This window comes from Pongo abelii, chromosome 3 (assembly GCF_028885655.2).
Source record: "Pongo abelii isolate AG06213 chromosome 3, NHGRI_mPonAbe1-v2.0_pri, whole genome shotgun sequence".
Classification (NCBI taxonomy): domain Eukaryota; kingdom Metazoa; phylum Chordata; class Mammalia; order Primates; family Hominidae; genus Pongo; species Pongo abelii.
Window position 1 is genome coordinate 165,590,868 of NC_071988.2, and position 12,830 is coordinate 165,603,697.

Sequence of the window (12,830 nt, forward strand, 5' to 3'; positions counted from 1 at the left end):
GACCAAAGGACTTGAATGTCTGCTTTTTTGACAGCCATTCGCTTGTTATTATACATACAAACACTAATATTTTGGTTAAGGAGCTCTCTCATTCTTTTGTAAGGTGGTCCCCAGAGTCACCTCAGTTCTGAGCATACCAACAAAGTCATATAATGGCACCTGAATCCCATTAAATTGCTTGTTTAGATCTAATATCTGTTGGGTGCTTTATGCCTGTCTCTAGCTTTTGTAGTTTTCAGGTAAGCTCTGGTGTTTGAGCCTATTCTAATTGTTAGGTAAAGAGCTTGCAGAAGACATACTTCTTATTGAGGAAGGAGAGATAGAATAATTGAAGGTCAGGCAACTTCATTCTTCATGTTTGCTTAAAAATTTCAGGATAGTTTTAAAAGAAATTTCCTTCTAATTATCTGGGTAAAATTATATAATGCACTTGCTTATCAAAATGTAACTCAGTATGTGCTTGAAAAATGTTAGAGCATGTCCAGGTTATAGACATATCACTTCAGTTATATGTCTTCTGGCACTTATGTTGGAAAGAATAGCATGAGTCAAACAGGGGTAGGCCTTGGAAAAATAAAAGACAAAATGGATAACTTAAAACACAAGACCATTCAAGTTTTTGCTTCACTAATTAACTCTCTTTTTTACCTGGCTTGTTTAGAGCAAAACTTTGACATATATTTTTCTAAGTTCATGACAAAATTTTAATGGAAAAACTCAGCCTACAGGATGTGTCATTTTTGTGTATGGGTGGTGTTTATTAACTAACGCCTTCTTCTTAGAATGACTTAAGAATCATAGAATTACGGAGGGAAAGGGTTCCTAGAGACAACCCAATCAATCCCCTTATTTCATGATTGGGAAACAGAGCCCCAGATAGCTTGACCTAGCCAAGGTTACGCAGAAAGAGTGTGTCTCAGGCTTAGAATCCAAGTGTCCAGGCCCCCAGCACAAGCTTTTCTGACTCTGTTGTTCCACTTTTGATTCTCTTCCTTTTCTCTCCCATTTCTTTCGTTGTGTACCTTGACCTATTACTAGCTTCAGTAGAGAAGAATAACGAAGACTGTTCTGACGCCAAATCTTTCTGGCTATAAGAAAAGGTGTGGTAGTGAAGGGAAAAGGAATTTGAAGTTATGTGTTGACAAATTTCAACTTTTCATGTTAATTCTTCATTATCATGGAAAAGTAAGCATTGACTATAAAAAGAAGGATATACCGTGAAGTGGACTATGTAGAAAATGTAAAAAAGTCTCCACTTCCATAACTTTCCATTTCTCCCTTCTCACTCTGCCTGGTTAACACCTTCTTGGTCTGTAGCACTCGGTGTGGGTAAATCTTTCCTAACCTCTTGGTAAGAGATAGTTGCTTCAGCAATATCCTAATCATAGCCCTGTAATTAAAAAAAAATTCTAATATTTCAAGCAGGCTTCAAAAACCACATAATGCCATGTCATCATTTTTTGTCTTTCAGAGTGTACTCATTTCTCAACTTGCTCTCCATATTAATCAACTAGACTTGACCATGTAGGGATTTTTCAGGTGTCTCAACCAGACAAATTTACTCAGATTCTACTTCTCTTCTGTTGGGAAAACAGCAGATACTTTTTATAAGATAATGTGAGTTGTGTTTCTCTTTCCAAAACAACTTCTTTCGAAAGAAACTGGAGAATCAAGGCTAATTTTCCTGTTGGACACTTCCTCCTATCTCTTTGGTTTAACAGAAAACATGTACAATTATACATTTCCATAAAGGAATATATTGAAAATTTATTCAAATTATTTTAAGAAAAACAATCTTTGTTTTAATTCCAATGAAGAAATTTTTGAAAAGAAAAGTACATGATGAAGAAAGCATGGATCTCAGGGCCTGTCCTTATTCTTAGCTCTTAATACTTGTAAAGATGTGTTTTGGAACTGAAATTAGTCCTAGAAAATTCTTTTTTATTTTTAATGGAGCAAAACTAGTCTACTGAAAATTTCAGAGATCTGGTCCACAGGGTGAAATATTCCCAAGTAAAGCCATTTAGGAGATTAAACAACAAACAGAAGACCGCCTTTAATCTCACTCATATTTTCTCTTGTTCTATGACTGTTATGAAGACATAATTTTAAACAGAACATGATAGTACACGATAAATTTACCATACCTACCTGGAGAGTATAAACTGTTCAGACTTTACAAATCTGTGTTTATCTCTTGGCACAGCTTTCAGTTTAATGGAAGCTTTGTGGTGCATCCATAAAGCAGTCACATTAATTTTGGGTCTATAATAACAGCCCAGTCTAACCCTTCTTAGGTCTGAGCTTAGCAACTCACAGACACTCAAATCCTGACAGAAGCATGGTTGAGAGATGAAGCAGTCACACTAATCTGAGAGTACTAATAAAACAGTCTGACCCTGGCCCTGTCTTTATTACCATTTTCTGTTAAAAGTGCTCCTTATAGAAGGGCAGGTGAGACCTAGGAAAATCATACTGGGCTTGATACTTTGTGTCATGTCTGGGAGGGGAGTTGGTGTTTAGGAATGAGGCGCCCCTCTCTTCTCTGGCTAAGTTTCAGCTGGGATCCCCAGGGACTGGAGGCAAACGCCCTGCTAGGTAACCGTAAAAAGAGGTCCAGATGCTGACACACTGGGCTCCATCTTATCCTTGTGCCACTTGACAACTCACACACTAGCTGTGAGGGATGATCCTTGTGCTGCTAAGATGAAGATCCTCTTGGGGGTAGTCCTGGTTGGGTAATTAGATACTTGACTTAGGTCCTCTCCCTGGCTTCCTTCTAAGTCTTAAGTCACCTCCTTGGGCTGTGCTTTTTCTTGTGTCAAGTAAAGTCATACCCAAATATTTAATCTTCTTGCACGGCTGTTTTGTCATTGGTGTTGGTGATGTCTATGTATTTGAAGAGCTACTCACGGTTTTTGGAGATAAAAGAACATCAAATATTCTTTTAAAAGATAATTTAAGCTACATTTGCCTTTCAACTGTTGGAGGAAAGTGTGAGAAGGCAGCTATTGCCAAAGGTTGGGAAGCAACAAATGGACTTACCATCATAATGATCAGCCAGAATAGTCACCTTAGTGGTGGGGAATCTGGCTCCCAGCTGTCCTCCCACTGGCAGCCTAAGTGAAACACTGAAAGATTCCTCCTCTTCATAAAGGGAGTCATCAATGATCAGGACCCGGCAGGTCTTCTGTGTCTCGTTCTTGTCAAAGTGGAGGATGCTGGTGTGGTCTTCTGGACGAGAGATGTAATCAGAGAATAACACTGTGGAAGAAATTGTGCCTGTGGCAGAACCTACAGAAATATGAGAAGGAACAGGGAAGTTGAGAAGAAATGGAATTCCAAACAAGAAGCCTGTCTGTTTTCTTTAACGTATTTTTAGATAATAGCTATCTGAATGATACAACACACTTACCTCTTATGCTCACAAATATTAATACTGTAAAAAGAAGGCTTTTGGAATAGACTCTGGTATTTTGACATGATCTAGATTTAGTGATTTTTAAATAGAGTATATTGAATAAGGTTTGTTTATATTAGGGGCTAAATAAACAAGATCACAGGATGCTAGGGCTGGCTTAGCTCAATTATTTCATATTACAGATGAGAAAACTGAGGTGTAGTGAAATTAGGACTAGAGAATCCACAGCATGAAAACAGTATAGATTTTTTTCCTGCTGCTACTCTACCCATAGTGGCATAGCTGTGAGCAGCACCTATGTAATCTGATCATCACACACCCCAACTAGAGTTCTTTGTATGACACCATAATATAGCCAGAAAATTGTATCTTATTTTACAAGGAGTGCAGGATTGATTAGAGGATTTCAGTTTAGATTCAGTGTGTTTTAAATGTTATTTTAATAATTTACTTACATTAAGATTCACCAGTGTAAATGCACAGTTTGAAGAGTTTTGACAAATGCATATAATCATGTGACCACCACCACAATCATAAAACGTTTTTATCCATCCACAAAAGTTGACTTGTGTCTCTTGCAATCCATCTCCTTCCCTGTCTCCCAGGCCTTGGAAATCACAAATCTGCTTTGCATCATTATAGATTTATTTGCCTTTATGAGAAATTTCATACAAATGAAGCACATGTTTTGATTCTTTCATTTAGCACAATGCTTTTGAGATTCATCCGTGTACCATGATATGTTTTCCCTTTTATTGCTGGCTATTGTTTCCCATTGTGTGGCTATACCACAGTTTGTTTATCTATTTACTGGTTGATAATTTGGGTTATTTCTAGTTCTTGGCAAATGTGAGTAATGCTTCTGTGAATATTCAAGTACGAGTCTTTGAGTGGGTATGTATAGGTTGGTGCAAAAGCAATTGCGGTTTTCCCACTACTTTTAATAGCAATAACCACAATTACTTTTGCACCAACTGAATAATTTTTTTTTCTAGAGTAAATACTTAAGAGTAGGATTCCTAGGTTTTGATGCATTTTTGCAGTTTTAAAACAGCAATACATAGGTTTAGGGCTAAAAGACTGAACAGTATTCATTGTAATTTAAATGATTTAGGCAGACCAGATTTAGGCAGAACAAAGACTATGAAATAATAACCTATTATACCAGACAAGAAGTTTTTGAAAAGTATAAATATTTCCCACCATACCTCACTTTAATAAGAAGCAATGAGGAGATGACAGTGAGATTCTGGACTGGATGCTCCAGTCTTGTAAGAGTCTTTCTTGCTTATAGATATGGTACATACACATATGCAAGATGACACCAATGCCCACTGTCATCTAAACATCCGTACAAGTTGGTGTCCATCACTGCATGTTGCTTGTATAGATCTAAGTTGCTAAAAAATGATAGTGATCTCCAACTGACTTCAGATGCTTTACTCGGAAGGGCACTGACTCACAAAATGTTTCAGAATGGTTTTTTTGAAAGAACAAAAATTTTAGAATTATTCAGAAGTAACAAATTGACTGTTTTGTTATTCTGGAATCATAAAAATTGTTAGAGCTTGAGAGTTCATGAGAATAAAATGTGTTTGCTAGGGCAGAGGGCAGAAACTGATCAAAATGGACAGGCACAAGGGGAACTATCACTTGGTGGGGAAGCTAGCTGAGTTTCAGTGGTGGTCTATGCTTTGAAACCTTATTATCTCATGAGATTCCTTCTATGGGGAAACCTATGCATGAAAGAGGTCTCCACGCTCAAGTCAACCAGGATAGGCTGGCTCTTGGGATGTGAGACATAGTGCTATCACTGAATGCCTAAGACAGGCACTCTCCAGTTAAATGGGGAAAGAGGTAAGTGGCTAGCAATATAGAAAGGCTCTCAAGATGAGATGAAACACTGTCAGGGAGACTTTCTGTGTTCCCGGCACACAGAAAAAGGAAAAAAGGTCTTAAGCTCTTACAACAATCTGATTAAATAGCAAACAACTTTTGGAATGTCTTTTTAAAGAGCTAGATGTATAAACAGAACTATACCTTGGAGAACACAGTTCTCAATTTTGCCTAGCCATCAAGTGTGCGTTATGTTGGTATGACAGGAGATATGACAAAGAACCTTGTCAGAAACTGCATGTTAATTCCTCAGGATGAATGCCAAAAGCAGATACTGTATGCAGTAGGCTCGCATAGTAACTAACACTATCTTCACTAAATATAACTATCTGTATTAAACCTCTTTCTCAATATATATCACCTAATGAATATTCAAATAATGATTTATTTGTAGTTCATGAAACAAAAGCAATTGAGATTTTTTCTTTTTCTGTTTAATTTTTTTTTTTATATTTGACCAATCCACTTGTTGACATAGATATGACATTCAAATAGGTTGGTTTCTGGGTTAAATGAAAGACTGAAATATAATACTTCTTGAAAATCATTTGGCGATTGAACTCTTCTAAAGCAGAAATCAAGACAATATGTTTTAGCAAGATTTTTAAACAAGAGTTGGTGAAAAAAGTAGTCTAAATAAATTGTATTTAATAAAAAAATTCAGTTGATCTAAATGGAACATTCCTTTTAGGATTCTAGAAAATTTACTTTGGGCATCAATACCTAATTTATTGAGAGTTTTTAGCATGAAGTGTTGTTGAATTTTGTCAAAGGCCTTTTCTGCATCTATTGAGATAATCATGTGGTTTTTGTCTTTGGTTCTGTTTATATGCTGGATTACATTTATTGATTTGCGTATATTGAATCAGCCTTGCATCCCAGGGATGAAGCCCACTTGATCATGGTGGATAAGCTTTTTGATGTGCTGCTGGATTCAGTTTGCCAGTATTTTACTGAGGATTTTTGCATCAATGTTCATCAAGGATATTGGTCTAAAATTCTCTTTTTTTGTTGTGTCTCTGCCTGGCTTTGGTATCAGGATGATGCTGGCTTCATAAAATGAGTTAGGGAGGATTCCCTCTTTTTCTATTGATTGGAATAGTTTCAGAAGGAATGGTACCAGTTCCTCCTTGTACCTCTGGTAGAATTCGGCTGTGAATCCATCTGGTCCTGGACTCTTTTTGGTTGGTAAGCTATTGATTATTGCCACAATTTCAGCTCCTGTTATTGGTCTATTCAGAGATTCAACTTCTTCCTGGTTTAGTCTTGGGAGAGTGTATGTGTCGAGGAATTTATCCATTTCTTCTAGATTTTCTAGTTTATTTGTGTAGAGGTGTTTGTAGTATTCTCTGATGGTAGTTTGTATTTCTGTGGGATCGGTGGTGATATCCCCTTTATCATTTTTTATTGCATCTATTTGATTCTTCTCTCTTTTTTCCTTTATTAGTCTTGCTAGCAGTCTATCAATTTTGTTGATCCTTTCAAAAAACCAGCTCCTGGATTCATTAATTTTTTTAAGGGTTTTTTGTGTCTCTATTTCCTTCAGTTCTGCTCTGATTTTAGTTATTTCTTGCCTTCTGCTAGCTTTTGAATGTGTTTGCTCTTGCTTTTCTAGTTCTTTTAATTGTGATGTTAGGGTGTCAATTTTGGATCTTTCCTGCTTTGTCTTGTGGGCATTTAGTGCTATAAATTTCCCTCTACACACTGCTTTGAATGTGTCCCAGAGATTCTGGTATGTTGTGTCTTGGTTCTCGTTGGGTTCAAAGAACATCTTTATTTGTGCCTTCATTTCGTTATGTACCCAGTAGTCATTCAGGAGCAGGTTGTTCAGTTTCCATGTAGTTGAGCGGTTTTGAGTGAGATTCTTAATGCTGAGTTCTAGTTTGATTGCACTGTAGTCTGAGAGATAGTTTGTTATAATTTCTGTTCTTTTACATTTGCTGAGGAGAGCTTTACTTCCAAGTATGTGGTCAATTTTGGAATAGGTGTGGTGTGGTGCTGAAAAAAAATGTATATTCTGTTGATTTGGGGTGGAGAGTTCTGTAGATGTCTATTACGTCCGCTTGGTGCAGAGCTGAGTTCAATTCCTGGGTATCCTTGTTAACTTTCTGTCTCACTGATCTGTCTAATGTTGACAGTGGGGTGTTAAAGTCTCCCATTATTAATGTGTGGGAGTCTAAGTCTCTTTGTAGGTCACTCAGGACTTGCTTTATGAATCTGGGTGCTCCTGTATTGGGTGCATATATATTTAGGATAGTTAGCTCTTCTTGATGAATTAATCCCTTTACCATTATGTAATGGCCTTCTTTGTCTCTTTTGATCTTTGTTGGTTTAAAGTCTGTTTTATCAGAGACTAGGATTGCAACCCCTGCCTTTTTTTGTTTTCCATTTGCTTGGTAGATCTTCCTCCATCCTTTTATTTTGAGCCTATGTGTTTCTCTGCACGTGAGATGGGTTTCCTGAATACAGCACACTGATGGGTCTTGACTCTTTATCCAATTTGCCAGTCTGTGTCTTTTAATTGGAGCATTTAGTCCACTTTCATTTAAAGTTAATATTGTTATGTGTGAATTTGATCCTGTCATTATGACGTTAGCTGGTTATTTTGCTCATTAGTTGATGCAGTTCCTTCCTAGTCTCGATGGTCTTTACATTAAACCCACAGCCAATATCATACTGAATGGGCAAAAACTGGAAGCATTCCCTTTGAAAACTGGCACAAAACAGGGATGCCCTCTCTCACCACTCCTATTCAACATAGTGTTGGAAGTTCTGGCCACGGCAATTAGGCAGGAGAAGGAAATAAAGGGTATTCAATTAGGAAAAGAGGAAGTCAAATTGTCCCTGTTTGCAGATGACATGATTGTATATCTAGAAAACCCCATTGTCTCAGCCCAAAATCTCCTTAAGCTGATAAGCAACTTCAGCAAAGTCTCAGGATACAAAATCAATGTACAAAAATCACAAGCATTCTTATACACCAACAACAGACAAACAGAGAGCCAAATCATGAGTGAACTCCCATTCACAATTGCTTCAAAGAGAATAAAATACCTAGGAATCCAATTTACAAGGGATGTGAAGGACCTCTTCAAGGAGAACTACAAACTACTGCTCAATGAAATAAAAGAGGATACAAACAAATGGAAGAACATTCCATGCTCATGGGTAGGAAGAATCAATATTGTGAAAATGGCCATAATGCCCAAGGTAATTTATAGATTCCATGCCATCCCCATCAAGCTACCAATGACTTTCTTCAGAGAATTGGAAAAAACTACTTTAAAGTTCATATGGAACGAAAAAAGAGCCCACATCGCCAAGTCAATCCTAAGCCAGAAGAACAAAGCCGGAGGCATCACGCTACCTGACTTCAAACTATACTACAAGGCTACAGTAACCAAAACAGCATGGTACTGGTACCAAAACAGAGATATAGATCAATGGAACAGAACAGAGCCCTCGGAAATAACACCGCATATCTACAACTATCTGATCTTTGACAAACCTGAGAAAAACAAGCAATTGGGAAAGGATTCCCTATTCAATAAATGGTTCTGGGAAAACTGGCTGGCCATATGTAGAAAGCTGAAACTGGATCCCTTCCTTACACCTTATACAAAAATTAATTCAAGATGGATTAAAGACTTAAACGTTAGACCTAAAACCATAAAAACCCTAGAAGAAAACCTAGGCATTACTATTCAGAACATAGGCATGGGCAAGGACTTCATGTCTAAAACACCAAAAGCAATGGCAACAGAAGCCAAGATTGACAAATGGGATCTAATTAAACTAAAGAGCTTCTGCACAGCTAAAGAAACTACCATCAGAGTGAACAGGCAACCTACAAAATAGGAGAAAATTTTCACAACCTTCTCATCTGACAATGGGCTAATATCCAAAATGTACAATGAACTCAAACAACTTTACAAGAAAAAAATAAACAACCCCATCAAAAAGTGGGCAAAGGATATGAACAGACACTTCTCAAAAGAAGACATTTATGCAGCCAAAAAACACATGAAAAAATGCTCACCATCACTGGCCATCAGAGAAATGCACATGAAAACCACAATGAGATACCATCTCACACCAGTTAGATTGGCAATCATTAAAAAGTCAGGAAACAAGAGGTGCTGGAGAGGATGTGGAGAAATAGGAACACTTTTACACTGTTGGTGGGACTGTAAACTAGTTCAACCATTGTGGAAGTCAGTGTGGCAATTCCTCAGGGATCTAGAACTAGAAATACCATCTGACCCAGCCATCCCATTACTGGGTATATACCCAAAGGACTATAAATCATGCTCCTATAAAGACACATGCACACGTATGTTTATTGCGGTACTATTCACAATAGCAAAGACTTGGGACCAACCCAGATGTCCAATAATGATAGACTGGATTAAGAAAATGTGGCACCTATACACCATGGAATACTATGCAGCCATAAAAAATGATGAGTTGATGTCCTTTGTAGGGACATGGATGAAATTGGAAATCATCATTCTCAGTAAACTATCGCAAGGACACAAAACCAAACACCACATATTCTCACTCATAGGTGGGAATTGAACAATGAGAACACACGGACACAGGAAGGGGAACATCACACTCTGGGGACTGTTGTGGGGTGGGGGGATGGGGGAGGGATAGCATTGGGAGATATACCTAATGCTAGATGATGAGTTAGTGGGTGCAGCGCAGCAGCATGACACATGTATACATATGTAACTAACCTGCACATTGTGCACATGTACCCTAAAACATAAAGTATAATAATAATAATAAAAAAAGAAAATTTACTTTGGGAAACCCTTTGAGCAGTTATATTCAATAGTTAAGAATGTGAATACTGACATTCATTAGAGTAAAAAACAAACAATATTTTACCTGCAGCAAGTTAAGAATCCTCAGGACTTGGAAAAATTCTGTTCTGAAAACATCAAATATATTCTGAAATAAAAGATAAGGTCCCTGGTGATTGTCTGTACCTATCCCGCATTTTACAGTGAAGAGGCTTCAAGGAGTATAAATGTATGATTTCCAGGCTGGTACCAAAGACACTTATTGGGTCTCAAGCCTTGTTTGGGTGGCTTCACTAGTGGTAGAGCATAGCATCTTTGTGAGAAATATTAAAGATTCATTGTTTGCAGAGATAGATTATGAGGCATGATGAATGACAGTTTTAATGGGTATGGGTTTAGTTCTGCAAAATTAAGGGTTAGAACCAAAGATTCATTTTATGTTAACCTAGGAGTTCCCTCCCTTAGCATGGTGATGTGCTCTCCAAACAAGGCACGCGAAAGCTGATTTGCAAACTTTGCTGATTTTTGTTGTATTAATATTCCCACCATAGCCAGCTTCAACTATCAATGTGAAGTCACTGAGCATAGAGTAGGGAAGAGGTGCACAGAATCAGCTTGCAGGAACAGTTACTAGCCGGATCCGGCATACCACTCTATCCGTGATGATGATGGCATTGATTGCCCCTGTCCAGGCCTCCCTCACCTCACTGGCAGCCTGAGAATTTGTGAAGTTACTTTAAAAATTAATTACTTATTTACAAAAGAGTATTTATGGCTCAGTCTCTGTGGCTACATATTATACTTGCTTTACAAAAATCATAAATGTTAAAATCAGAGAGAAAGTCCTATTAAGGAACTACACTAAAGGGTAATTAAATCATTATATTATGTTGATTGGTTACTTTATGAGGTGGCTGGGGCATTTTATCAATGAGAATATTGAGGCAGAGAATGCCCCATGATATCCAAGGAGTCAAAGACCCATCTCCTGATAGTCAGCCTGGGGCACTTTTTACTTTCTCATATTGTCTTTAGTTGTTTGTTTAGTTGATTATAAATTCTTTTAAACACACGATTTTCTTTTAATATGTACATTTTAATAGGACAGCAAGACAAGCAATCACCCTCCTTAAAGTGCAGCAGCTAACACCTCATTGGAGCAGGAGGCTTTTGGACCCCAGGCACAAGTCACTTCATGCCCCAGGAAGGCTGATGATTGAAGGGAGGTGGGAGAATCAGAGGAGAGAGGAGGAGAGTAGCAAAGGCTCAGCTGGAGCAGCATGGGAGCGTCTATCTAGAGGGGACTTTGGGACTTTTGTTTCCAGCAGACTGGCCAGTCAGGTACTCTGGGATGCCCGTACAGTAAAAAACAACTAGAAAAAATAATGATTCTGGCTTTTCTGTTCTCATAGGGAATATCGTCAAGTGTAGGGAATATCATCAAGTGTCAAAAAAACAAAACAAAACAAAACAAAACACCCCAAAACCCACAAAACAAAATTGAAATTAAAAACACCTAAAACAAACCATAAAAGCCCTCCCCCAACCTGAAATCCCATAACCCACAGAAGGGATTCCCATTCAGAAGGTGGTATCCCCCCAAGAGCAGGTGCACTATCACCATTGCAGGTGGAGACAGGCCTTGGGCAATGGCACCTCACAGAGCTGACTCGGAAGCTATGGTTATTCCTGAGGATACAGGGTGGCAGGAGTGTGTCTGGATCAGTAGTACCCTCTGAATCCTGGAATAAGCAAAGCAAAACTTTCTTGGAGGAAAACATTTTCAAGTGAAGCCCTCAGATCTTTCACAGATTCAGATCAAATATATGTAAGATTTTAGATGCATAGAGAAAACATCTCTACAAAAGCGACTTTTAGATGAAAAACAAACTTCTTAACAATGGAAGCCAGAATACGTTGGAATAATAACTTTAAAATGCTAGGAGAGAATTACTGCCAACCTAGAATTTCAAGACTGGACTTCAAATAAAGACATGTTCTGATAAACAGAAAATGGTGAGAGTTTACCCCCAGAAAACCTTCTTAACAATGGAAGCCAGAATACATTGGAATAATAACTTTAAAATGCTGGGAGAGAATTACTGCCAACCTAGAATTTCAAGACTGGAGTTCAAATAAAGACATGTTCTGATAAACAGAAAATGGTGAGAGTTTACCCCCAGAAAACCTTCAGTAAGGGGACTTTTAAACCATATGATTTGTACTTCAGGAACAGAAAACGATAATCCCCCCAAACCGTCTGAGATGCAAAGTATAACTTCTATAACCTACGAACATATCTACAACTAAATAAATCAACACAGAGAGTCTTTTTTAAAAGGAAAGAAAGAAGAAAGTCTTTCACCTGGACATGCTTGGAACCTTTAAGAATTATCCACTTTTGGCCGGGTGCGGTGGCTCACACCTGTAATCCTAGCACTTTGGGAGGCTGAGGCGGATGGATCACGAGGTCAGGAGATCGAGACCATCCTCGCTAACACTATGAAACCCCGTGTCTACTAAAAAAAAATACAAAAAAAAAAAAAATTAGCCAGGCGTGGTGGCGGGCACCTGTAGTCCCAGCTACACGGGAGGCTGAGGCCGGAGAATGGCGTGAACCCAGGAGGCAGAGCTTGCAGTGAGCCGAGATGGCGCCACTGCACTCCAGCCTGGGCGACAGAGCGAGACTCCGTCTCAAAAAA

The 12,830-nt window shown here is 38.2% G+C and overlaps 1 protein-coding gene across 1 annotated transcript in view; it reads right to left on the reverse strand.

Moving 5' to 3' along the window:
* The window catches only part of FREM3 (FRAS1 related extracellular matrix 3), a 121,849-nt gene that overhangs the window by 31,231 nt on the left and 77,788 nt on the right, over nucleotides 1-12,830 (reverse strand). Inside the window, 1 exon segment of the mRNA XM_024246193.3 lies at nucleotides 3,046-3,294. Within this exon segment, the coding sequence (XP_024101961.2) occupies nucleotides 3,046-3,294 (249 nt within the window).